Source organism: Dipodomys ordii, unplaced genomic scaffold, assembly GCF_000151885.1.
Source record: "Dipodomys ordii isolate 6190 unplaced genomic scaffold, Dord_2.0 Scaffold47, whole genome shotgun sequence".
Taxonomy (NCBI): Eukaryota; Metazoa; Chordata; class Mammalia; order Rodentia; family Heteromyidae; genus Dipodomys; species Dipodomys ordii.
In genome coordinates, this window is record NW_012267263.1 from 5,954,947 (window position 1) to 5,982,911 (window position 27,965).

Sequence of the window (27,965 nt, forward strand, 5' to 3'; positions counted from 1 at the left end):
AAGTGCTAGCATCATTGACTTCTGAAAATCCTGACTACCTTCCTTAAGGTCAATTTACAAATGGGAGCGAGGATTTATCAGGAGACAGTGCCCCTGAGAAGACGATGGAAAAATGAAGCTGGCCAAGAAACTTCCACTAAGAGACAGTTTGGAGGGGATGTATGGAGAAACAAGGGGGAGTTGTCCCCCTTAACTTATACTTAGAAGAAGCAGCAGAGCAAATCTACAATTCTATATAGGCCCAAAGCCCTTAATGTTTTTGTCTTCAAGAACTACTTATAGTTTTCTGTATTGTCATTTCTTTTTTTGGTGGTCCTGGGGCTTGAACTATGGGGCTGGGCACTGTCCCTGAACTTCTTTGTGTTCAAGACTAGTGTTCTACCACTTGAGCTATAGTACCACTTCCGTCTTTCTCTGAGTAGTTTATTGGAGATAAAGAATCTTTTGGATTTTCCTGCCTGGGCTGGCTTCGAACCTCGATCCTCAAATCTTAGCCTCCCGAGTAGCTAGGATTACAGGTGTGAGCCACTGACACCTGGCTATTTGACCTTTTTAAAGTAAGCTCAGTGAAAGATGCCATTAATGGAAATGCCAGAATTGTTACTCTATAGTAAGCTATGACGTGGTTAGGTTAGGTGTATTAAGTGCATTTCAACTTACATTCTGAACTTATGACTTTCTCAGTAAATAACCATAGCAAGCTGAGGTTTATCTATAGTAAAATGTGGAGAGAAAAATGAATTCAAGCTTGAATTATTAAGCAAAAAGGAATCAGTACCTAATGATTTTGGTATGCCAGGTTTTGTAATTGATTCATGCCTATTAATTCTGGGTGGGTGGATCAAGAGTATTGAGGGCAGCGTAGGCTATATAATAAGTTCCAACTAGTCTGGGTGAAGTAGTCCGGGGCCGGGGAGGAGGGGGGGGGAGGTTCCTCTCCCCAAAGAAAATATGATTTAGAAAATTCTGTCTATCCATATTATAAAAATGGAGAAACAAATGCAGAGAAAATAGCAAGGGTTTGTCTAGCAGAGGGCATCTGATACAAGGACTGGTGTGGGTAGGAACCATGGTCCTAGCTCAATCATCCAACAGAAGCGGGGAACAGAGATGGGATTAACACCAGAAGAAAGTGTGACCTAGCATGAGAGAGACAGAAAATGAGATGGACAGGCAGATTGTACATATACTCACTATGCTAAGCAGGACCTAAAGATAGCCCGGAGATCATCAAAGCTGCTCCTCTTGCAGGCTTAGAGGGGCCCTGCGAAGGGGCCAGGCTGACTCCTGTTTCAGAGAGCAGGTCCTGAAAACCAATGAGCAGCCTCTAGAGCAGATAAAGAGCCAAGCCAAAGGGACAGGGCCCCCAATCGGTCTGCTGCTTCAGTGAGATTAGAACACCAAACCCAAAGAATGGACTGCCTGGAAAGACAAGGCCAGGTTTGTGGCAGAAAAGCTCTGTTGGGGCAGAAGTAGGGGGAGAAAATCAAGGAAGTTGAAACAGTGTGATAGTGACTAGGAGACAGAATATTGCTTCCTTTAAGGCTAAGAGGAAGGTGATTCTGAAAGTATCAAAAGGGACTTCTAGGTCCTTGGTGGAAGGGTGAGGTGTGGGGTTGAAGGCCACGTGGGTGGAGGTGGCTAGTCCCAGGTATACTGTGCCATGTCCAAGAGCTATTTTGAAAACAGTATCTCTGCTTTTTGGCAATAATATGTTAGAAAAATCACCTAAATGCCAATGGGGAGGGGAAACCATATTAATCACATAGGCAATCTTTTGTTTCTGAGAGAAAATGCCATTTTAATTAGGGCTAACCTTAAGGCCTTAAATTCATATACAATATGCACTGTTACTTTTCAAAGAGGAAAGAGACAATCAGCTCATTAGGTATGAAATGATTTTTAAAAAGGTTTTGCTAAAACTCTGTGTAGAAAAATAACTCAGTGTTACATCCTTGGTTTGTCAGTTGAGAATGGAGAGGTGAGCCTCACTTCTGTCCATGATTGTGTTCTTGTCCAGGCCTCAGGAGTCACACAAGGCCCCCGAGCATTTCCCCTGGGACTGTAACACAGGTCACATTTGGCACATATTGTAAATTTCTTTTGACTTTCATATTCATAAATTCAGGAAGCCTTTTTGGGAATAGGAAGGTTGAGGCTACCTTAAAAAAAAAAAGCTGGCTCATTCATAGCAGTGCTAGGTTGGTTGACAATGTAGATGTGAGATCAAGGGACTCACTCAGGGAACTGGCTAGAGGGCATCTGAAATGGTCATCGTGGCTTGATTCTCACTGGGGCCTGGAAGACTTGTTCTTGGAGGCTGCCTCGGCCTAGGATTTTATTGCTGGTGAACTTGGTTATCCAACTTCTAGCCATTCAGTCCAGAATGGTGGAGTATCAGAAATGGGTCTGCTGAGATGAAAGTGAAAATGTATAAGCAGCACTGAGTTCTGTATGCTGGCATATTGCCCGATAGTCTGTGTGCAGTTTTCTCCTAGTTGGTCCATTTGTCTGGTCTCTTTTCTGAGGATAGTGCAGGCTGTTGAGGGAGTAGGTGGAGAACCATCCAGATTGGATGGTCAAAGACAAGACAGATGGGTCAAAATGGAGGTACTCAATCCACTCCCTGCCCTGCCAGTACCTCTTCTACCATGTTACATTAAAGGTGTTCTCCTCAGGTAGAATTTACACTCCCCTTACTTTCTAAAATTCTATGTCCTATGCTACATGATATAGGCATGTGGTGGGAAGATTCTGAAACATAGGCTAGCATTGCCCAGGCATGGGTTCTCGAATGATGAACCTCTGGAACCATTCTGCAGTCATCAGCAAACACCATGAGAACTCAATGGTCACAGAAGTCTGATTTGCCTGCATGGTTAAAGTAGAGACAAAAGGCAAGGAGTCCTTTTTGTAACTCAGATGGATCCTGCATGGGCCTTGGTGACTTTGGCAGTCCCTTAACTTTTCTAACCCTCTTCAAGGTGTCATTCCTGCCATCATGTGGCATAGGTGACACCTCCTCAGCCAGACAGGAGTGCTTTAGTGTCAATGCTAGTAACAGCAGAGGGAAGCAGCCCTAAGGCTGTGCTATGCTTCTCAAATCCAGTTGACCATGACCATATCTGTCTTCCCCCCTTCCACGGAGGAAAAGGCACCTTACATCCAAGCTAAGCAATCTGGATCTAGTACCTTCTGCTCACTGGACCCCAGGAGACCTTAGAGGGGCTTAAGGAGGGGTGTGACAGAGCGAGTGTCATTTCTGTACTCAGATCTCCACCTGGTTAGCCCCTGGATTAACAAACTAGATTCATAGGTCCTATGCATTAATTTAGCAAAAAATCTGGTTTCTGATACCCAAACAGCTTAAAGTCCCCTTCAAAACGTGCATATAGGCGTCGAATGTCTCGTTTGCTGATGCCCAGGAAGTAGTGTTCCACCTTGGTTTTATTATACACGGTAATGCCTGGAGGGATGGTTGGATAGGACACCAGGTGGTCTATGCCGGCCTCCCTCAGGATATATGGGGCATCCTCCTCCAAAGTCTCATGATGTCCAATCACACTGTACTTTATCTCACAGGGTGCGCAAAGCTCTACATACGTCACCCAGTGGATGATGTGGTCCCCAAACTGAAGGTCTAGCCGTCTGTGGTTTGGATCACCGAGGTAGCGCACAAAATCTTCAAATTGGATCCCCCGGGTTTCTGTTCGGTTCTTCCTGTATTTCCTGATGATGCCAGGAGCAATATCATGCCTGTACCATGGCTCAAACCGGGGATTGTGTACAAACTTGTCCTTAAATGCAGAAATCAGTCTTTCAAAAGGATCTCTTACAATAAGAAACTTGAAGTATGTTTTCAACCTGGAGGGGAGGGGGAAGATAAAGCAAAGAGAAGTTAACTTGATCCACTTGGAGGAGGATCCTCTGAAAGTATGAGAGAGAAAAGAGTACTGTAGTAGGACCCTGCCATGGTGAATCCTACACAGCCTTCCTTAATCCCCTTAAAGGTCCTGTGCCCTGACTCTGTTAGCAACATTTTCATGGGTGAGGAAATAGAGGCTGGGAGAAATCAACTGTAAAGGATACAGGCATCTTAGGGGATTACTGTGAAGACTGTTTAATCAAAGTTTTGCTTTATTTGAATTAATTCAAGATTTCAAGAACTTTGAGAAATTTTATTCTGGGTCAGAAAACCATTGACATCAAGATGAACTAACACTAGAGAAAACTACTTTAAAGGCATAACGTTAGAATTCCAAGTGAAAATTGCCAGGAAGAGGCTTTTTTGCTCAAGACTGGTGTTCTACCACTTGAGCCATACCTCCACTTCTGGCTTTTTGCTAACTGGGGATAAATACCTCACAGACTTTTCTGCCCGGGCTGGCTTATAATCTTGATCCTCAGTTCTCAGCTTCCAGAATAGCTAGAATATCTGCCAGTCCTGACTCACAGTCTTATGACAGCTCTGGGCAGAGGGAAGCAGGCTTCCCAGTAGGAGGCTTCCTAGCAGTGGTTTGTACAGCTGGGAAGACTGAAAGTAGGAGAAGGCAAGGCCCAGCTGGTGACCTGCTTGAGGTGCTACACACACTCATTCCTTTACACCAGGCGCTATGGGACCACTTTCCCATTCATTGCTATAATCAGGGAGGGTTGTGCCTGCCTGCCTATGCCATACCTGGAGAAGTAGGCACATGCCTTGGGGGAAAAAGTCAGACACTTAGTGGAGTTCCCCACAATCCATACTCCTTTCTTATGAAGAAATACCTTATTCAGTAAGGAATCCATAAAAACGAATAAAACTAAAGCACAAGGAAGTGACCATTCATTTCCATTAATAAGATTACATTAAGCCAGTGTCTTACACCTGGAATTCTAGCTACTTAGGAGGCTGAGATCTGAGGACCAAGGTTTGAAGCTAACCTGGGCAGAAAAGTCCATGAGACTCCTATCTCCAAATAACCACCCACAAAGTGGAAGTAGAGGTATGACTGAAGTGGTAGAACTCCAGCCTTGAATGAAAAGGCTAAAGGAGAGTCCCCAGGCCCTAAGTTCAGTCCTCAGGGCTGGAGGGAGAGAAGGAAAAATTTAGTGGATTGCAGGACAGTAAAGCTAAAGTCTTCAAATTCTCATGAGGACTGGAGAGCTTCAAAGCACTGAATACTAAGCACACACTGGGCTCCTTGTCAACACAAACCAGCAGCCCCCAGTGGTCCTCAGAGCAATTTAGAATATGCAGCAAGTACAAACTGAGCCTGGGGTTTTGCCAGACTTTCTTCAGAGGTTTTTAAAAAATCATGTCTCCCTTTTGAGAAAGTTGCTCTTACCGCTTCTGAATTCCTGCTTTGCTGTAGGAAGACAGACGAGGAAGGCCATTCTTCTCATGGTCATGAACCACATTTTCGGGGATCTCTTCAATGGAAGGAAATGCTCCTTGGAAGGAAAGAAGAAGTGTGTTAGCTGCTTCCAAGGGACCCTTACATCATCTGACTTTTCTTGGGTGCCAAGTTTCCCATGACACATATGGCACCCCCGATATTCAAGTGTATATGTTTAAATTACAGGGTGACAAAGTTGGGTAAAATCTTCCCAAGGGGTGCAGGGAAGGGTGGTGAAAATCTTGACAGTGCATACCCCTGGCAATAAGTATGTTGGACTAAATCTTCCTTTAAAGAACTCAGGGCCTTACAAAACTGTAATCTCTCTGTACAACACCTTTGTAATAACAGTAAAAAAAAATTAGCCAGGCACAGGTGGCTCACATCTATAATCCTAGCTACTCAGGAGTCTGAGATCTGAGGATCATTGTTCAAAGCCAGTCAGGCAGGAAAGTCCATGAGACTCTTATCTCCAATAAAACACCAGAAAACCAGAAGTGATGCTGTGGCTCAAAGTGGTAGAGTGCTAGCCTTAAGCAGAAAAGCTCAGGGACGGCACTTACACCCTGAGTTCAAGCCCCATGACTGACAATAAATAAAAAATAAAAATAAAAGTTGAAAAAAAAAAGGAATTCTGGATAAGCAACTGAATTCCTAGCACCAACAATACTTATTCTACTGATACAGGCGTAGAGAGTCAGGATGCAAACTGCAAAGCCCATGTACAAACATGACATCTCCAAAGGCCTCATCTTCACTGCCAGGCTGTGCTCATGTGGTACCATACTCTATACCACCAGTGGTTCCCTGACAGCTAACAGAAGCCCACACTGCAAAGACACTAGATACAGCCAGGTGCTGGTGGCTCATGCCTGTAATCCTAGCTACTCAGGAGGCTGAGATCTGAGGATCATGGTTCAAAGCCAGCCTGGGCAGAAAAGTTCATGAAACTCTTATCTCTAATTAACCACCAGAAAATCCGAAGTAGTGCTGTGGCTCAAGTGGTAGAGTATGCTTGCCTTGAGCTGAAGGGTTCAGTGACAGTGCTCAGGCCCAGAGTTCAAGCCCCAGGACTGATAAAAAAAAAAAAAAGACACTAGATACTAGAAAAACCTAGCGGAAGTTATGGGAGCTGTGATCCATTAGAAGCAGGAGTTGATCTTTGAACAACCTACAGTTAACAAAATGAGTATCAAGAAGCTGAAAGATATGTTGTTGGGTAGAAAGGGATGGGGAACCATGGATGGGTCACATTGGTCAAGATGCATTTTACTCTAAACTGACATGTTGACTTGAAACTCCTTTGTACAACTACTTAAAGGTTAGAATTCTTTTTGGTTGGTCGTGGGGCTTGAACTCTGGGCCTGGGCTCTGTCCCTGAGTTCTTCAGTTCAAGACTAGGTCTGTACCACTTGAGCCACAGCACCACTTCCAGTTTTCTGGTGGTTAATTGGAGGTAAGAGTCTCACGGACTTTCCTGCCTAGGCTGGCTTTGAACTGCGATCCTCAGGTCTCAGCCTCCTGAGTAGCTAGAATTACAGATGTGAGCCACCAGTGCCCAGCTGAAAAAAGTTTTTTTAAAGAAAGCAAAAGGAGTTGAAGAATAGGGCAGGATATTGTCAACAGTGGGAGTAGGTGCTTTAGAGAGCCTAGAAGAGAGAGTATCCTTCTTAGAGCTGGTGACAGGGCAGATTCTCTTTTCTGAACATAGACAAATGGAAGTAACTGGTCATGAGTCTGAGAAGGGCTCAGCCTCACCTCTGGCAAAACTTCCTACCCACCTTTGTGCTAGTGCTGCCCTGTAAACTTTGAGTTGTGGCAGGGAAGCCTCTCTAATGGGCCATCTAAGGCAGTGGCTATAGCCCTGACTCTTCACATTCCCTCTTCCCCCAAATATTTAAAGTCAGTCCAGAACTCAGTGCTGCATACGGCAAAATGGCTAACACGAGCCTTGGCTTCAAGAGGACCACAGAACAGAACAGAATCAGCTCTGTGGACCTGCATTTGGGCCTGTCCATGTACCTGTCCAAGTGCACCCAGGGATGGCAGGATGGCTACTGGGACTGCCCATTTGATTATAACATTTGGTAAATCCATTTCTGGATTTTTGCTTTACTTTCCATTTTGTAAGAAATGCAAATGAAATGATTATATAAATTCATGCTGTTTTACAAATAAACAAGCTGAGATTGCTGAGTTTAATCTACTAGATGAAACAATGATTTGGAGAATAACAAATGCTCTCTCAAAAATCAAGTCTAGCTGGGGGCCAGTGGTTCACATCTGTAATCCTACCTACAAAGGAGGCTGACATTTGAGGATCACAGTTTGAAGCCAGCTCAGGCAGAAAAGTCTGTGAGACTCTAACCACAAAAAAAGCCAGAAGTGGAGTTGTGGCTCAAGTGGTAGAGCACTAGCCACAGCACCCAGGCTGAGTTCATGTTCCAAAACAGGCGCACACACACACACACACACACACACACACACACACACACACACACACTCTCTCTCTCTCTCTCTCTAATTATATTCTCATCAAATTTTGGGACTATGGCAGGTGCTGAAGCCAATGGTGGTTTTTTTTTCTTTCTCTTATTTTTAAATTTAATTCATAACTGATATGAGAACTAAAAAAACTCACACCTATTAATGGGGTTAAGAAGAGGTATTTTTGATACTGGCATACACAGCAGCCTATTCCTATTTTTCTTGTCCTTGGGAGAATATACTTTAAATTATAATGCTTCATGTTGCCTTGGTTGATCTCTGGGCTTCTCTTTCAGCGTCAATTGTCCAACATACTGCTATGGTATTCCAGAAGCACATAATTATCTTTGATAAGTTTAGATGAATTGGAATTTAAACAAGCCTGGTGTTTGAAAAGCACAGCAAGTAATCAAAAATTGCAGTAAATAAATGTAACGCCACATAGGCCCACAGCACTACCAAGATCTCTATCACTTTCCTGTGATCTCATTTGTTCCCCAGTAAACATCAGATTTCCCGGAACAACAGATGCTTAGCAGAACCCAACTGGCAATGGGCTACGTGGTTGGCAAGTGAAGAGGCCTGAGACCCATGAGGTGGGGCTGTCCTCCTAGGCTCTAAAGTGTGAGCACCTCTCCCTAAAGAGGGGCACCATGAGGACAGACTTGTGCTGTTTCCGGGAGTCAGGAGCCTTGATGCACTTGAACAATGCATGGGCCTATTGGGACCAAAATGAATCATATAAAGGTTCAACACGGGCAAACAAGCTTCTTGCACTGTGAAAACCCAGGACATCCTAACTTTGTCTAAATGCCTTTGACAATTAATCCCACCAAGGGCTGACGGTATAGCTCAGTGGTAGACATCTTGCTTCACATATGCAAGGTCTTAGGTTCAGGACCAAAAAAATAAAACAAAATAAGAATTATCCCTACCCCAGCTTTTACAGAAGATTAACAGGAAAGCAATAGAGAATCTTCTAAGAGGTTGCCTCTCTTTTCAGGAGAAATTATCCCCTCCCTTGCCCAGGCAAACCCTCCATGTCACAGACGGATATTCACTAAGTGCCACACACCATTTAGGACAATCAGCACTTTCTTCCACTGGGTGTTGCCAACTTTGGGAGTCTGGCAGAAAAGAATCTTGTGCTTGTCGCAGACAAATATCCGATCCAGGACAAACTTGGACACTGCAGTATGTGAGAGATTCTTCAGGGCCTCATCCCTGCACACATTTCTCATGAGCTCCAGACGCTCCAGATACACCAGGGGTTGATCAAGTTGGCTCTCTGGCAGCATCTTCCCACTTGTCTGCAAACAACAGGAACAAAACAGGCAGTAAAGAAATAGGACAGAAACCAGTAATATGACAGACCTGAGCAGATCTCCTCCCCTTTCTACAGTGACAACCACCACTTTCAGCCTCCTTCCCAGACCTTTCTCAGGGCACATCCATTGCCCTGAGTTACAGAGATGGACTAGCACTGATGGCCAGGAAAAATAGGTGCTATAAGGCTACTGTGACTTCCTTCTTGGGAGAATATTGATTTGAAATCCAATGAAGATGAGAATATTCAAGTTCCAAATGGTGGCCTACAACCTCTGTGGCTGTTCCAGAACCACAGAGAATAGCTACAACTTAGGAGGTTTTTGGCTGAAGCTCAATTACAGCTTCCAGTGCTTTCTGGGTGGCAGGACCATTTGCTCCACAGCTTCTGCTGAGTCTGAGGCCAGACACAGGGTATTGTAGACACTTGGGAAAGCCTTGGCTGTACACATGTACACATGTGTATACACACAGAAATTGTTACATGAGCTTGTGCCCGTGAGTTAAAATGTCTCACTATTCATGCTATGATAGCGTGTCTGCCAAGTCTTCCAAGAAGTATGCTAAAATCACACGGCTAGTCCTCCAACGTGAGCTGTGGCTGTTGGTCAGCACTGTGAAATGCTTCTGCAGATCCCTCTACTTTTTTCTTTTTAAAACATCCATACTTAAAACACATGATCCCTCTACACTCACCTAAATGCACAGGTTTGTCAGACAATCTTTCCACAGGGTAGTTTGTAACAGCCCACCCTTCCTGGACAAAGGCCTTGTAGAACACACTATGGCATGCACTCACCACTGTCTCTCCTTCCTTCCTGGATCTGTCAAGGCTAGACTCCTACCCCCCAGCACACACATAGACACACGCATTCAGAATGTTTGTCCAGGTCACTTTTTTGTCTGTGTGAGGTTAGCTTCATTTTCTGAATAACCAGTAGAGGAAACATTGTCCTGGGGCTTCCTAATAGCCTATTCCTGAAATGAAACCATCCAGGAAGGATGAGCAGGTCTTCCACAGAGCTGCCTCTGCCCCTTACCATGTGAGCACCAGCATCACCTGCCAGCTGCATTCACCACAGCACGCTGGAACGTTACACCCAGCACCTTCCCTTTTTATAGCAAACGGGGGATTCACTTTACTCTGCCAAGGAATTCCCTCATCCTTTCTACCTCTTGCTCACCTAACCTGAGAGCATTTCCCTTCTCACTCTGTTTAAAAATTTTAAAACCTAACCCAGATCATGGATGGCTCTTAGAGACAGTGCACCATGGAATGGCACTTTCAGAGAAGTTCTTCAGAAATCACAGAAAGACTCCATCATTTGCAAATCATGCTTTTCTTCAAGCTCAAGCACAAAAGATAAAGAATTAATTTCTTACTCAATTGTGTTCCCTCCTCTTGGAAAATATACAAATGAGGTTTAAAGATTGACAGTATTTTCTACTATTTTCTCACCAAACATTCAGACTCATAATGCACATAATAAACTTTTAAAGGAGAACTTACAGAACCCTCTTCCATTAACAAATCACCTTTCTCATGGGAAAATACACTAGATTTCACTGCATTGATTCTTGACTCCAGAGAATATTGCATGTGACAGTGGCTCCTCTGGTCTTTCACCTGGCAGCTTGTTGTATGAGAATCATTAGACAGCCAGGAGGACAAAGAACATGATGTCTCCTACAGGACCACAGTTTTTACAGGGAGAGCATCTGGTATCTGAGTGACCACCACAGGCTGCAGTACACTGGTAAGCCCTTGTCTAAAAAGCATTCTGCAGAGAGTTGATGGCACCTTTGTGCTGTTACCCATGCAACTATACATTTACTCATATTAAATTCATTAAAGCCTTCCTCTTCTTTTCTGTAGGATTTTAGTTTCTTGTTTTTTCAATCTATTCAAATTCTTTTCTCAACCTACAAGCAGCATTCCTGGTCATCTTAAGAGTCCTGCAGACTTGATCCCTATCACATTAATGTCTTGTCAAAGGACTTGCAAAAACTTTCTACTCTAACCAGGGATGCTTTCTATACTGTAAACCACACACAAAAACTTCCCCTTTCCCTGGTTTAATTCTGGAATAACAAACATCTTTAGGGCTTGCTTGGCCCATTTTGCCCCTTCTAGACAATGGTAAGTACCAGCTTCCAGATTCAGTATGAGTAGGAGAGGGATCTTCATGTGTAACCCTTGTCCTGGACAGGCGATGATGAGAAATTTATGTGCAAAAGGAATCTGTAGAGGTCAATGTGGAGTTAGTGTGCAAGTGGGCAAGAGTTGGGGCTGCCTTGGGCTCTGCCCATCCAACTCTCTGGATTCAGTTCTGTTGTGTATACAGTTCAGAGGTTGAATCATCTGCTCTGCTGCCCAAAGCCCTTTCGCACTCCAAAATTCCATTCTGGGTCAGAGATCATTACATATTCCAGGTTTTCTCCTGATATTATTCAACATGTTCTGCTGTCCTCACCAGGCCCGTGTATAGCTGGTCAGGAATTCAGTACCACCAACTACCCAAACTAAAATAACTATGATCACTGTCCCTACCACACGGAGGATGAAGAAATACAGAAATACATAGAAGTAGCAAAAGCTACTCCAGGTAGAATATCCTTTATCCAAAATGCTTGGGATCTCAAACTCTTTTGGACTTTGGGATACTAGTATCTTCATAATGTGATATATGGGGTGGGGGAGGGGGTGGGACTCAAGTCTAAACGAGAAATAGATCACAGTGTAAGGTAATTTTACACTTTTTTTGTGTATGTGTGTGTGTGTGTGTGTGGTCCTAAAGCTTGAACTCAGAGTCTACGTGTGGTCCTTGAGCTTTTTTGCTCAACGTTAGTGCTCTACCACTTGAGCCGGAGCTCCACTTCCAGATTTTTGGTAGTTAATTAGAGATAATGGCCTTATGCACTTTTCAGGCAGGGCAGGCTTCAGACCAAGATCCTTAGATCTCAGCTTTCTGAGTAGACAGGATTAGAAGCGTGAGCCACCAGTACCCAGCAATACAATATTTTAAGTAATTTTCAGCACACAAATGAAACTTCCATGGTATGGAATTTTCTGCTGTGGCATTATGTCACTGACCAAAAAAAAATCTCAGATTCTAGAACATTTTAGATTTCAGATTTTCAAATTAATGATTCTCAACCTGGATTCTAAAGCAGGCTGCAATGGTGAGTGAAAACCACTGCTGGTGAGGGCGGGTGGAAGAAATTATCCCCAGAGGTCAGGGAACACTGTGTAGCGCTCCCTCTGAAGTGTTACATCCATGTCAGAGGGAACAGGTGTGTGCCCACCTGTAGCTCCTCAGGAAAGTGCTTCTCTTCTGGCAACTTCCCTGCTTCTGGTAAAGTTGTTAGGAACAAAAACTCCTGTTTGGCACTGTACCCTAAAAGACAAGAGGTTAAGACGTCATCTCGTGCAGAAAAAGGCTCCAGATCGACGGGACTGAATGGGAACCCAGGAAAGAACCCACACAAAAGATGCATGGCTGACTTTTCACAGAAATGTGAAGGAAACTCAGCCAGAGAACAGTCTTTTGAACAAATGAGAGCTGCGACAATAGATAAACATTTATCTAAAGTTCACCTTATTAAAAAATGAACTCAGAGCTGGGCCCTGGTGGCACACACTGACAACCCTAGCTACTCAGGTGGCTGAGATCTGATTATCGAGAATTAAAGCCAATTTGGCAGACAAATCCATGAGACATTTATCTCCAATTAATCAGCAAAATCCCAGGGCCATGAGTTCAAGTCCCATACCAACTGATGGTAGTACCAAGTTGGACAAATCTCCAGGAAATTGTGTTGAGCAAAGCAAGCCAAAAAAGTCAGGAACTGTTTGCCTTAAGATGACAAAATTCATTACAGGAGAACAGATTAGTGGTTGTCAGAGTCTGGGAATGGGGTAGTGGTTAAAAAGGAAAACACAGTCAGACACAGTAGTGCCCCAAACACCAGCACTTTGGAGGCAGAGCAAAGGAGGATGGAGCCACCTTATACTAGATAGTGACATCATGCCTCAAACAAAACCAACAGTAAAAAAAAAAAAGAAAAAGAAAAAGCCTGAATCATGGCTCCTAGTAATGATGAAAATGTTCCACAGCTTGCCTGCATCCAAGCCAGCACCCCACTTGTGGTATTGCACTGTAGTATAAGAGGTTACACTTATGGAAACGGGGGAAATAAAATAACTCAGGATTCCTCTGTGGTGTTTCTTCCAATTGCATGTCACTCTACAACTGTCACAAAAATATCAACAGTCAAGTTGGTGCTTTCCCATCAATTTAAGAAAACATAGCTGCTGTGTGCCCTGGCTCTGGTGTCAGGTCAAATCACCACAAACATGGCAGACATGAAGAAAACGTGGCATCCACTGGCTGGGATTCTAGACTAGAGCTCTTTTTTTCCAGAGAAGAGAGCTGGAAGAAGCTGCTCAGGACATGTTAAAATCCTAAATGTTATCCTAAAATACATCATCCTCCTTTATGGCTTTACCTTCAGCCCCTCTTCAACTTGTGCTCTCTTCACAAAATCACCCTGAGCACCTGTGCCTCTCCGAGAACATGCAATGTAAAACATGCACATCCCAGCATATTAACACTATCCATCAAGCCCCAGTAGGAAAGAGGTGTTCTTTAAAAACTCTTCTGCTACAGAATGTTAAAATGTAAGGGGGTGGGTTTTATTTAACTGATTATCTGTTGTTATTGTCCTTTGAGTTGAGGTCTATGTCAACTAGGCTGTCCTTGAACTTGAGGGCTCATGTGATCTTCCAACCTTCACCTCCCAAGTAGCTAGGACTACAGATTATTTAACTATTACTGATGGAAGCTCCACTAAAATACACAGTAAGATCCCACTTTTTAACCAAAGTAAACCACAATTTAACCTTATGTCCTGCTCTTTAGCACCTTCCGCACCAAGAGGCAACACATGGAGGAATCAGAATTAATTTGTTTCTCTTCAGTTGCTCAGCCATTCTACATTTCTGGTTCTCAACTGGACCCCACTCCAGAAGAGTCAAGTACGATCGGTCTCAAGCAGCAGCGGACTTGTGCAGGGACAGTTGTGCAGGAAATGCTGTAGTGCCCTCTGGGGAGAATCCCTCAGTCCTCCCAAGAGTTGTCACTGTTGATGGCCTGTGACCATCCCATATCTGTGTGTGTGCCACTGCTGCAACCCTTCTCCCCCAGCTGCCACACATCATCTCAAATACAACCACCCTCCAAGACTGACCCTGGCCCTTTGGACAGAGCCTCCTCAGTCCTTGGTGTAAACCTAATATAGTGGGTGTATCACCACTTCCGAAGACTGTACAAACCTCACTGGCTTCATCCCAAAAGCTCCTGGAAGATGAGAGGGATATGTGTGTGTGCATACACGTGCGCACATGCTACTCCTGGAGTGGAACTTGGTGCCTGGGTACTGTCCCTGAGCATTTGTGCTCAAGGCTATCTCTCTATTACTTTGAGCCAAAGCTCCATTTCTTTGTTTTTTTTGAGGGGGAGGTTAGTTAACTGGAGATAAGAATCCCCTGCCCAAGCTGGCTTTGAATCAATGATCCTCAGATCTTACCTTCCTGAGATTTCAGCCTCCTGAGTAGCTAGGATTACAGGTGTGAACTACAGTGCCCCAGCTAAGGGGGTTCTTTTGATGGCCACCAGAAGGGAACAAAGCTATAAGCCTGATAACTATCTCTGAGTACAAATCATAGAGCTAAGAAAGTCACCTGGGTCAATTTCAGGGTTTCTCTCTTCTCTCTGCATATCTGCCTTCCACCCTCATTCCTCTACAGGCAGTTAGAGCAGAGAGGACGGAGAGGAGGTGTGAGCACTGGGTGACCCTTGGAACAGGCAGGGATGTGTCAGGAGCTCTACAGTACGTATCAGGAGCCTGAGCCCTTGGATCTCACTGAAAACACAGGCTGGTGCAGCCACCAGGGCTAAACTGGGAATAGTGCTGGTGTGGATGCATTGTCATGCACTGCAACAGCAGGAGGCTATATGAAGCACCATGCAGAGAAAAGATATGGTGCTCACATGTGTCTCAGTTCCCAAGAGCTCCCTCTCCGGCAGGGGTGGAGGGGATGAGGCCAATTTGCAGCCAGTAATGATTGGCCCTGCAACTCCCATGTGTTTTTTGTACTTCCCCAGGATTATCTACTTGGCCCCAGAGGAAGTGGCAGAAGGAGTTAAGAACACTATCACACAGATCACTTGCCCCTCCAGCAGGCTCTCAGGGCAAAGAGAAGAGCATCCATTTCGTAGAAGAAACATGGAGGTGCACAAAAGCAAATGTCTAAGATGAGTTCTGGTGCTCTTTATACGTCCTCATCTGAATGCCTATGTTCAGTAAAGAGGAGTTAAGAATCTCCCAGGATAGCCTGACAATATATATTTAAATGAACCTCTTTCGCTGCACTGAAGGTGACCTTCAAATGTGTATCACCTGCTGGCACACAGGCATGCTGAGCAGTTATGGCTCTCATGATGACATGAGGCAGAGTGGATTTCCAAACTGAAGCCTGCAACATAATTTGCTGTATGAAGCCTGTGCTGGTGCTACTGGGAGAAGCCCTGCTCTCTGCTTCTCAGTCAATAAGCCACAAAGTGCCTTTGCCCTTTAGAGGAGATCCCTTCCCACCTCTCTCTTCCATCTCTGTGCCCTGAATGCATGGAAGCCAAGCATCTTTCAGTCCTGGGATAGCTGTCACTGTGTATCTACCTGGGGAACAGCGTTGGAGCCAGGACTCAATAAGCAAAATCTGTTCCTCCCAAGCATACTTACCATCTGGGTCTTTAAAGGTCAAGGTGATAAACTTGCTGGCCACCATGAACATGAAAATCACCCAAAAGCATGCGGCCAACAGAAGCCACTGGTGGTGCATGTTGTCAAATATAAGCCATTCAACGAGGCTTCCTGGAAAACACAAGTGAAAGGCCTGTGCCACTTGTAGGTCAACCAATTAAACAAGAAGCATGAATAGAAAGAGGTGAAGTCAATAAATAGAACCAATACAAATATATTTTTTCCACTTTAATGAGTATTTTGACTTGGCATTTAACATTTCATATTTAATTAATAATATGAAAGGATATACTTAATAACTAAATCAATTTGAAACACCCCAGTGGAGGGGAATGACAATAAGAGAACAGCATCCTTGTTTCTTTTTGGAAGCTAGAGTAAGATTTTGCCATTGTCATAATGATCAGGAAGCAGGGAGTCAGTTGGAGGCCTGTCAGGGAACTAGACTTACGCTGGGGAAATATGCAGAGGGCAGAGCTGTGTTGAGGGAATTACAGCAGGCTGGGCTTAGAATGCAAACTGGCTAATAAGGAAGAGCTACACCTAGAGAATCTCACACATGTGGAATTTAGTCCTTAAAAATATGACAAGGCCAGGCACTAGTGGCTCATACCTATAATCCTAGTGACTTAGGAGGCTGAGATCTGAGGATCTGTTTGAAGCCAACCTGGACAGAAAAGTCTGCAAAACTCTTAACCTCTGATTAACTACCAAAAAAGCCAGAAATGGAGCTTTGACTCAAGTGGTAGAATACTAGCCTTGGGCAATAGCTCAGGGACAGCACCCAGACATTGTCATTATATTTATACATATATGTATATAATATATATATAATACATATATGCAATATGTGTTTTATATATATATATATTATATACATATATGTATGTGTATAGTGACAGGAATGTAAAACATGCTATTTGAGGGTGGATACAAGCAGAAGAGAAGGGCAGGAAGACAGGATGAAGGGGGATGACTAGAGTCTAAGTACTTTATAAATATTTATGAAAATAGAACCGTATTTAAAATTATCTTTAAGATGGGGGAGGGGAACAACAGAGGGAGTGAATTTGATCAAAGTACATCTATGTGTATATGAAAACATCATAATCAAAACCCTCTGTACAATTAATACATGCTAACAAAAAAATGAAAAATTAACAAAAATTTTTCAAAAAGAGCAAACAAACACCTGTGCTTCTTGCCTCAGTTACTTGCTGGACAGGGCCTGCGCAGAACCTTGTGGACAGGTACTTTTCATGGTTATCATGGTCCAAGCCATAAGTGACGTGGGGACATCAGTTGGTCCTCCATCTGTCCCAGAATCTGTATCTACGGAGGACACATAAAGAACCAGGAAGTTACTGTCAATTCTCAGCAAGAGAGAGTCACATGTGTGTTTTATTTCACTTTTAACATGGCACTCCTAGCCAGATAGACAGACAACTTAAACACAACCCACAGAGTTGATGGGTTTCCACTAGTGACTGAGGCTAGCCATCAAATCTGGACAGGGAAGGCTGGTACTCAGCACCTGCTGATGGTAGACAACTTGAGAGACAGCTTCCTGACCCGAATGGTCAGAGCTCAGCACAAATACAGGAAGATGACAATTCTCCTTCTCCACAATGGCACCAGACTCTGAGACCCAAAGTCCGTCCACATCATCTACCTAGCAGTTCTCTATCCCCTACCTGAATACCTGTGACAGGGACTTGCCACCTACGAAGATTCCTGTGCTTTTACAGGGTCTTGTGATACACCCTCAGGTGCCCACATGTAGACCCAGTGTTTCCTTGAGTCCCCAGCTCAGGCTGCTAGATAAAAAAAAGTAACAAAAATACCGGATTCCAGCTAAGTTTGAATTTCAGATAAACAATAAATAACTTTCCGTATGACTCAAATATTGCACAAGATATATTCATAGAAACAAACACTTTTATTTTCTTGTGTACAGATACTAGGTGTTCAAGTAGGGTTACCAGAGCTCTGCCATACCCCCCGAAGCCAGATGTCCTGTTTCCAGCAATTCTCCTCCTCCTATCCTTTATTACAGGCAGCACAGCACAAAGCAGAGTTCTAGGCTTAGTCAGAATTCCAGTCCCACCACTTGCTAACTCTGGACTTGGTTCCGTGTCTCATCTCTGACCCTAGGCCTTTGTCCCTCAGGGTGACCATGAAGATGAATTGAGATGATGCAGATCCTTTGGTCTCCAAAGAACCTCAGTGAACTAGGCTAGGCTAAGCTTGTGACTACTGGAAACTCTGTGGTGCCTCCTTCTAGTTTAATGTATGCCACTCCAGAAAGAAGAGAAAGGAGAGCCATTTATCCCAGGTGACGACTCAGGTTTCCCTTCTAAAGACAGCAATGTGTATCATGTGCCAAAGGACATTGGGCCCTAGAATCCTGGGTCCACTGAACTTGTCCTCAAGACTATGACACTGGGACCCCCAGGTCACAGGGGCAGTGCCCTGGCCTTTTTCAACAGAGGGGCCACTGTGGCTAGGGAAGAATAAAGAGAATAGAGACAAGTCAAGTGAGCTGTATGCAAGTCTGGACAGAAAAGTGCTGGCGTGGAACACCTTACTCTCCTGGGATACATGCCATAGACAAGTGAACATGGATGAAGGTGCCACCCAGGGCTGGCCCCTCGCTCACACAGATGTGCTTACTTTGTGGAACAGATGACCGGGACTTCTGACCTCTGTCTATTCTGTCACCTGCTCTGATCATTCCTTGTGTGCCTTTTCGTGTTCTGGCCCTGAACATCATTGCCGGGCTTCACCTGGCTTTTGGGAAGTTTTATAGCTTGGGTTATAGTTTGGGTTTTTTTTGTTGTTGTTGTTGTTGGTCATGGAGCTTGACCTCTGGGCCTGGGTGCTGTCTCTCAGGTCTTCAGCTCAACGCTAGAGCTCTACCACTTGAGCCACAGCACCACTTCTGGTTTTCTAGTGGCTTATTGGAGATAAAGCATCTCCTGCCCAGGCTGGCATTGAACCACGATCCTCAGATCTCAGCCTCCTGAATAGCTAGGATTACAGTTTTAAAGCTTTATCAAATCATCTCAGTGTGAACCAGTCTTGTTGGAGGAATCTTTGATTCTGCTCAGTTAGGTTAGAGTCTCACCTGAGAATCACCTCATCCATGCTCTAAAAGCAGGGTGGATTAGGGCAGGAGTACCATGCCTATGCTGGCTGGAAAGCTAGAGAACTGTGCTGCCCATCAGCTTCCCTACCTGGAGCTGCCCACTGCTTCCACTGGGGCTAAGTGTCTATAGCCCCTCCCCTTGTCAGGAATAGCTCTCTCCGCCCCATTTTTCTCATCTGTAAGGATGAGCCTATGGACCACGCACTTGCAGTGTCAAAGCATCTCCTTATCAATCACACGACATACAATATCAACTAGGGTGTTCTCATTTTCACCAAAAGCTTAATTTCCAATGTGACTTCTACAACTTCCACTGGGCTGAGATGTCTAGAGACTCCTTCCCCGCCCAGCCTGCCCACCACAAAGGACAGAGAGGGGTGGTCTGCCAGGCTCCCTTCTCAGCTTCTCAGCTCAGTTGTTGCTTCCCCTCTTTGGAAGTGTGTCGTGGATATATGGGGTCTTCAATGGGGACTGAGGGTTTGGAAAGGTTCATGTGTACAAAAACTGGGCCCTGAAAGAACCAGTCTCTCAAGAAGAGCATCGGGCCCAAGTCCTTACCAATGTCTTGTATACAGCCACTCAGGCTAAACTACTGCCTGCAAAGACCTTGTGGTCTGCTTCAGGGCTCCCTAAACACTAGGATTCTGGGAACTGGGGGGTGAGTAGGGCCTGTTTCCATACCTCATGGGCAGTAGGGGAAGAGTCAGCTCCCCCTATCTCAATGTCCACTTGGTGCCAACATCACTCTACTACCAGACCTCACTGCACCCAGCCCAGCCTGAGAGCTTTTGCTGTGCTTCATCTGGACAGGAACAAGGCCCCAGACATAGCAAGTCAATATCCAGCATTTGCTGAAGGACTACATGTACTAGGCAACTTGCTAGGAAATGTCAGGAGGGCTAAGTTCTTTAGAAGCCAGCTTTTCAAACCTCTCCTGAGGCATTCCCAAGCTTTTAAAAAATTGAAGCTATAAGGTAGCATCTAGCCACCAGGTTACCTACTTAATGTCCATTAACTGACACGAAGAAACAACCAAATGCTAGTAGGTTTTTGGGCTGCTTAAAAATAATATTTTGTAAGTCAATGCATGTGTTTGCATTTGAATAAACAGACAACATAAACCATACTGCTGAAGGAGGGATGAAGAAATCATGCTGTAGCCAGGTAGTGATAGCTCATGCCTGTAATCCTAGCTATACAGGAGGCTGAGGTCTGAGTATCATGGTTTGAAGCCAGCCAAGAAAGTCTGTGAGATTCTTATATCCAATTAGCCACAAGAAAACAGAAGTGAAACTGTGTCTCAGAGTGGTAGGGTGCTGGTCTTGAGCGAAAAAGCTCAAGGACAACATCCAGGTCCTGAGTTCAAGCCCCACGGCCTCAAAAAAAAAATAAAAAAAGAAGAGAAGAAATTATGCTGGAGTCCAAAAATTTTTGAGAATTTAAAATAAAAATGTATACAGTATCATGATATGTCAATTCATAACAAAAGGAGTTCCAGAATTGAGTGTCTGATCCTACTTGTTAATTTTAAACAATATATATGTATATATACACATATATGCTGTATGTGTGAATGTGTTTATGCACATAGGTAAACACACACATGTAATGCACAGGATAAAATGAAATAAAACACACATACTTGGAAAGCGCAGAATATAGTGAGGTTTTAAACATATACTTGAGTTTTAAACAGGTTTGCAATAAATAAGCAAATTATCTTTCCCATAATAAAAATCAATGCACTTTTTTTGTTTATGTGCCAGTTCTGGAGCTTGAACTCAGGGCCTAGCCACTGTTCCTAAGTTTTTTGTTCAATGCTGGTGCTCTACCACTTAAGCCACACTCCCACTTCTGGCTTTTTGCTGGTTAACTGGAGATAAAAGTCTCATGGACTGTTGCTTTGTATGTCCCTCCCCCACGGTATAGCCCCTGTTTTCACTGTATTTGATGTTGATATAATTTGTGGAGGGGAAGGGAAAAAACACATTGTTTAAATAGGGATACAGGTGGACCCATTGCAACAATGAGATGTACAAGACCTTACGTGGAAAAATAAACTTTACAACTTTGGCGGGTGGGGTGGGGGGGAACACAGGGGATGTGGAAGGGGGGGGGGGGGGGAAGGGGAGATGGGAAGGGATGGGAAGGGGAAACAAAGGAGGAGGCAACAATGCTTGATAAGAAATGTACTCATTACCTTGCCCATGTAATTATAACCCCTCTGTAAGGTAGTTTCACAATTAAAAAAAAAAAAAAGTCTCATGGACTTTCCTGCCTGGGCTGGCTTCAAACCACAATCTTCAGATCTTACCCTCCTGAGTAGCCAGAAATACAGGTATAAATCACCAACACCCAGTCATCAATAAACTATTTTAAAATGCTACCTAAATCCATGTTTCACGGTATTTTGATTTGCTCTCTAATGTTTGTCCACCTCGCTACTGCCACTTTTTTTTTTAACCACTTTATATCATGTGGGAATGGAAAGCAAATACTATCTAGTCAGGAGAAACATGGTGAACTGCAAAGTCAACATGTATCCGAGTATGTAGTACCTGTGTCTATCTTTACTAGATTAAAGAGGGTAAACCACAGAGAATAATGTAACAAACACCTGTTTACACGGATACTGCTGTGTACCATAGTGTTGCCATACTTACTTGAGTTTACTTCACTGCAAAGTGTTACACAGCATAGCAGGACCCCTTCTGCCTTGCCTGGCCACAATGGCATTCTTCCCTCATCTGGTGGCTGTAAATGTTTACTCCATCAGAACACAAAACCTGAGACAGAGCAGTAGCAGGCAGTTTCTTCTGTGCCCAGATAAATGTCGGGCCAACTAGAGAGGCAGGAGTTTTCGCGGGCCTTCAAGGAACCACGTTACCCATGGTTGCTCTTCAGAGAGACTCACTCTGAAGGTGAGGTCCAAGGTGGAGGGAAGCTCAGTATTTAAGCACTTGGTTCCCCTGCTGCCCCTTTTCCCTATTCTCCTCCAACACAAGATGGTCTACAGTAGATACACATTCAAGAAAAGCTACCAGATCAAGATACCCTGTTTAGAAGTTTAGATAAATCAGGGGGAAGAGGGAAGGAGGAATACTGTGGAATACTCAGACAGAATCAACAAGATGATAACCTGGTCCCCTCACATTGGCCCTACTCCACTCAAGTCCTATGCCTCTATGGTTTATAGCATGTATGACTTATGTGATATAACAGAATGCTATATGGCATTATTTATATAGCATAAAAGGTATGTTCATTTACCCAATAAAACAGGTGTCCCACACTGCATGCATGCACAATTCCTTTCTTTACCTAGCTTGAAGTCTCATAGAGACCCATGTGATTCAGTGAAGCAATTCAAGAAGTGAAACAGGATGGAAGGAGAGGGATCATGTTAAGTGAAATAAACCACCGGGGGACACAATCTGGTTGGGGCGGTAAGGACAACAGTTCCCTTAGGGGACAATGCCAGGGTTCCAGGCCAGGAAACAAGCCCCCAACATGCAGGGTACAGTCAGAGATGAGACAGAGCAAATGGGGCCATGGAACCTCAGCTGTTACAGAATTCAATGTCTTCCTTGCAGACAGTGGAAAGCCACTGAGGAGTGTTATACAGGAGAAGAGAGGAAGTGTGGTGGTGGAATCTGCTTTTAGAGTTTAAGTCTGTCAGCAGAGGCAAAAATACAAAGAGCAAATGTGCCCTTGGTGATGGTGCATTTTCACTCATGGAGGGTACATTCCAACCAGGTATGGTAACACAAGCCCCTGCGTGCTCCACCTCCCCATATCATTGCCCAAGTCTCTGCAAAACAGTGCATGAACAAGGAAGAATCACAGTTTCTGCTCTGTTAGGTTCTGATGAGTCAGTCTGAAGGCGAGTATACCCAGATAACCACGGTATGATTTGCTGTGAGATTTCACAGCAACCTTGTGGTGCATGACTTCACGTTGAGGACAGTAGCTCCCTGCCCAAGCAGCATGTCAGAATCACCTGAGGACCTTTGAGAAATAGCAATGCCTTGGGTTCCAAGAACAGCCAGCCAAGACAAAGTAGCACATAGTAGGTTTTAAAAGCTCTGCAGAAACTTCTCCAGAATAGCTATTACTGGGAACTGCTGGGCCAGACTTCAGGAATCTGAATCCTGGGAATCTAATTAAGATGCATTCTAGCATCAGACCTTGCTCCCAACACTCCTTCTACGTCAAGGAGGGGGACTGGCAGCAAAAGTTCATCTGAGCAAGCAGCTGAGAGAGGTTGAATCAGAATCTGAGACCATTCATCAGTGTTCCCATTTCACTATTTTCCAGCTCTCCCATCTTTGGGCAACTAGACTCTGTAGGACCAGAATCTGTTGGACCTGGGGTAGGGGTTGGAGAGAACCAGGATAATTTTTCCTATTTGCTAAGCAAAAAGGAAAGCTTTCAAACTCACTTAGCTCCAGCTCCTCTAAGTCTACCCCATTCTCTGTATTGTAATCCTAAGTTTGGAATCTCTCCCTGGAACTTATCTCCCTTCCCAGGAGGACAAGGTCAAGCTCAAGCTCACTGTGTCATCTACAAGCTGACTGGAGGCTCACACACAGTATTTTCTCCAGGGCTCTACTAAAGGCTGAACCTTCTCCCCATAGCCTGGTGACATTTTCTATAATTAACTACCCTTTGTTCAAGCCACATCCAAGCCAAGTCAAGTCCCAACATGGCACTTTCAGCTAACAATGGTAGCAAAGCTCAGTGTGCCCACATCCCTTTGGCATAGCATGCTGCCCTGCACAGAACCGGCAGCCATAGGGATTCACCACATTCATCTTTAGAGCTCCCACTTCCAGTCATGATGTGAGGTTTTTGTGTGTTAAGGTCAGGACTTGATATCCAGCCAGAGGACTGGGCTCTTTGAAAACTCATAGGGAAGAACTGGTGGTTAGTTATGGGGAATGCAGGGTTGGAATAAGAAACCCTAATCTCTTTTTTTCTTCTCCTAGTTAAAGAAAAATGGCACACATTTGACATGTTTGTAATTACTGTAATTACTACACTATTACCATCTTTTGATGCAAATCCTCCATCCTTTGCATTTTGAAGAAAAATGATAAGTGTGGTGGCTCACAACTATAATGTCAACCCTCAGGAGGCTGAGGCAGGAAGATAGGGAGTTTGAGGTCAACGTGGGAAACAAGGTAAGGAGAAGGGAAAGGAGGTGAGAGAAGGGGAGAAAGATGCCTATAAATTCATTTTGCTCAGCTGACAATGGTTTTCTCTGCACTTTGAAATGTCATTCAGAAGCAAAAAACCTACTAGGTATTGATAACATGTGCTACTTTCAATGTATGAACTGGCTTGGTAAAAATTCTGAAAAGTCCTATAGTACACAAGCCCATCCAACTGTTTAAACAAGCTTTGGCTATTCATTTAGTTAGCCCTCTCTGAACCAAGGACTGTCCTAGGTCCCAAGAACACAACGATGCATATTCCTTGATCTCTGTATTTCATTCTAGTAAAGTGACTGATTTGTACAAACACCTGTAGTCAGGTAAAAGGTCCATGGTGATAAGTAGAGAAGCGTAAAGGGATGAAGGCCAGGGGCTCTGGGACAGAATGATGCTGAACAGGTATGAAGAGAAAGAGGGCTGTTCTGGTTTGAATATGCAATGTCGCTCACACAGGCTCATTTGGAGCACAGCTGGTGGTTCTATTTTGGGAGGGAGTAGAAACATCAGGAGGTGGTTCCTACTAGAAGCGGGTCGCTGAGGCGTGTCCTTGTGAGATATCTCATCCTGGCACCTTGCTATACGTCTTTCTATGCATCTAGTCTCCCACGGGGGAAAAGCTTTCTCAAATGTTCCTGCTGCTACCATGCCCTGGCCAAATGCAGGGGGGCCAACAACCATGGACTGAACCCTCTAAGACCTTGAGCCAAGAATACATTTTTTCTCCCTCTAAGTTGTTTTTGTCAAGTATTTGGTCATGTTGATGAAAAATCTGACTAATACAAGAACAAATAATGTAGGGTCCTGGGATAGACCACGGTCTGGGTTCTAGGATTCAGAAGGCTACAAGGCGGTGTCCCTTTTATCATGTGAACAAGAGGAGAATGAAGGGACCAAGTAAACAGAGTTGTCAATGGTTCTCTGCTGAGCTGGAAACCTCTGGTCCCCAGACACATCACATACATATGCTGTGCATCACGGGTCCAGTACCCAACTTTCCAAACCCATCCACATACTCTAACAGAAATGTCATATAAAACAACTTGGAACTTAGACTGTGGGTAAAAAAAGAGAACAGACTGTCCGACTAGTAGGATGGGAGGCTTGTCATGCTCTCTGAATTACACTAATCAATAAGATTATTAAATTCTAATTTACTAAAGCAAAGCATGTCATGGGAATTTGTAATATAAAGTTCTATCATCTATCAGTGAGATTTTTAAAAATTCATAGTAAAGATTTCTCTCAATCTAAATTCAGAGCTATCCTTTGTCTTCTCTGGGGCTATCTTTCCAATCTACTATCTCAGAATGACTGGTGATCCTTGATTAGCAGAATGAAAACACATTCAGCTCTACCTAGTGAGGAATGAGTCTACAGTCAAGACAAATTCTCACAAGTAACAGTAAGAAAGTGGAGTGAACACCTGCGTGATGCATGCCGAACATAGGTCTTAGCAGGCAACAACTCAATCCCAGCCTCAGTGTGCACTGATTGTTATATTTAAGGAAACATTTCCGAGTGAACATGTACATATTCCTATTCATAGTTTTAAGCTCCCTAAATCTCTACATAAGCAAAAAAGGAGGCAGTAAGTATATTGAAAAAAATACTAAGTGGCTGGACCTGGAATACCTGGTAAGCTCACCTTCTCCATCACATACTTTGAGGACTACAGTGAGGAAGACTGTCTCATTTCTGTACTGACTCTGCCCTGGCCAAGGAGTTCCTCTTGTCACTGTATAAAACAACTAACAATAACAATCAGCATTATTAAAAGTTGGTAGGTTTATATTTATGAAATAGTGAGCCATTCTGAGCTTGACTATATTTTGCAAAACAGGTTTCTTATAGAATTCTGCAGGTGACATTGGATTTGTTTTACTCATTTATCAATACTCATTTACCAAGATATACTCAACATTTACTCTTTTACAAGAGCTTTCAATGTAGCTTGGTATGAAAAAATGAAAATTTATTTGCAGTGAAGACAACCCAATCCTACTCTACCTGTCTAGTGTTTGATATTGGGTAAAAGATTCTGATATTAAATGATCACTTATTCCAATGAGAGATGGTATCTGATTTTTTTTATTCCTTCAAGCTTTAGCATTTGATCACCTGCTAGACACTATAGACAAATGTTATGATGAATGAAAAACTGAAAAGAAGCCAAATTTATGAAATCACAGAGCTCACAGACTAGTGACCTGGCAAAATAAAAATACAATTGCTTTTATTCTAAAAACTTGATGCCAACATTAAAAAAAAGTCCAAGCTGCAGAGCTTAAATGATTGCATGTTTATAGGACTGCATGAAGAGAAAACAGACTTGCTTAAGTTTTGCAGTCTGTAACGTTCTACCTTTCTTTCTCAAATCTTTTTTTATTGTGTAACCTTTGGAAAATGATTTGAATATAACTGCATATGGCCCAGAATATTCACACTTCTTTCCGTCTTCTGTTAACTCTAGCCAACACCCTTTTCATTTCAGTGGAGAGAATTTTTTCTCTCAGGGATTACAGATTCTATTCTTCAGGGTCAAGAGCAAGGATGGAAAGACTTTTCTTTCCAGCCTTAAGTTCTAATTCTGAACCAAGACAAATGATGTTCTAATTGACCTGGAAGAAAAATCACTTCTCCCTTTGCGTCTTTTCTTTTTAACCCAATCACATAAAAACATTCAAATAGGTAGTTGATGACCAGCAAGGCAGAGCTAAAACCTGGTTGCCTAATTCCTAATAATGCCTTAGCCATTTCTGGTGGTAGTTAAAATGATCAATGTAACAAACCCAACTCCTTATGGCTCAAAGCCTCAGACTTTGGGGTTTTCAGACAAATGAACCTTTATGGCAGTTCCCGCCAGCCTAGCTCCTCAGAACCTGGCTGTGCCACTTCTTATCCACTGCACAGTCCTTTCCGGCCTGTGGCAGACTTGCACACAACCAGACAGCTTTTTGGAAACCCTGGCTCATCTTCCCGGCCAGAAGTGCAGGAATGAATGATGCCTCGACTTCCAACTTCTGACAGGCGTCTGGGCTTGGCAAGCAGAGGCTGGGAGCGCTCGAGCCTGGCTGACACGGACCCTGCATTTCCACCCCGGCTATGCCAGGACGCCCCCCGACGTTGGGGTTCAACTGGACACCCCTGGAAGATTGCACAGGGTTCCCCATCTGCCCTCTCTTTGCATGCCCCTGGACCCAAGTGGAACATTCTCCCCTCTTTCCGCTCCCCCCCCCCCAAGGCCAAACGCAAATTCTCAGCCTAGGATGGAAGAACCCGCGCACCCGCCGGCCGCGTTGCATAATTGATGGGGGCTCTCCCCGGGGGACCCCTGCATTAGGTGGGTCCCAAAGTCCCCAAAACAAGCCAGGGAGGCTGCTCAGCCAGAACCACCGTTGGGCTTGGTTTTCCTCCGGTCCATCCCGGACTGGGGTGAGTGGGATGAGGACCGGCGTGCGCCCGGAGCCCCAGCCGCCCGCGGCGGGCCCTGACCTCACCCTCTGCCGAGCCTGCGTTCCGCTCGCCGGGCTCCTCGGCTCCTCCGCGGCCCCGGAGGCTCCGCTTCGACCTCGCTGGGCCTGTGGGCGA

At 44.2% G+C, this 27,965-nt stretch overlaps 1 protein-coding gene across 4 annotated transcripts; it reads right to left on the bottom strand.

Annotated features, from left to right (window-relative positions):
- Window positions 1–917: 917 nt before the first annotated feature.
- Chst10 (carbohydrate sulfotransferase 10) lies at window positions 918–27,944 on the bottom strand. Of its 4 annotated transcripts, none has more exons than XM_013019876.1 (7): window positions 27,875–27,944; window positions 17,206–17,345; window positions 15,993–16,124; window positions 12,498–12,589; window positions 8,941–9,175; window positions 5,328–5,433; window positions 918–3,864 (listed from the first exon to the last, which is right to left on the bottom strand). In XM_013019876.1, exons 3-7 carry the CDS (start codon window positions 16,090–16,092, stop codon window positions 3,327–3,329), a joined length of 1,071 nt encoding a protein of 356 aa, XP_012875330.1. In that variant the 5' UTR covers window positions 16,093–16,124; window positions 17,206–17,345; window positions 27,875–27,944; the 3' UTR covers window positions 918–3,326. The 4 variants fall into 4 exon arrangements, with proteins under 4 accessions (XP_012875330.1, XP_012875332.1, XP_012875331.1 ...); XM_013019878.1 differs by lacking the exon at window positions 27,875–27,944 and adding an exon at window positions 26,039–26,097; XM_013019877.1 differs by lacking the exon at window positions 27,875–27,944 and adding an exon at window positions 21,825–21,907.
- Window positions 27,945–27,965: the final 21 nt, after the last annotated feature.

Coding starts and splice junctions, on each gene's coding strand:
- Chst10 (XM_013019876.1), bottom strand. CDS start 16,092: ATGCACCACCAGTGGCTTCTGTTGGCCGCATGCTTTTGGGTGATTTTC. Junction 12,590..15,992: donor GACCTTTAAAGACCCAGATG/GTAAGTATGCTT, acceptor CTTGTCTTTTAG/GGTACAGTGCCAAACAGGAG. Junction 3,865..5,327: donor AAAGCAGGAATTCAGAAGCG/GTAAGAGCAACT, acceptor CCTCCCCTCCAG/GTTGAAAACATACTTCAAGT.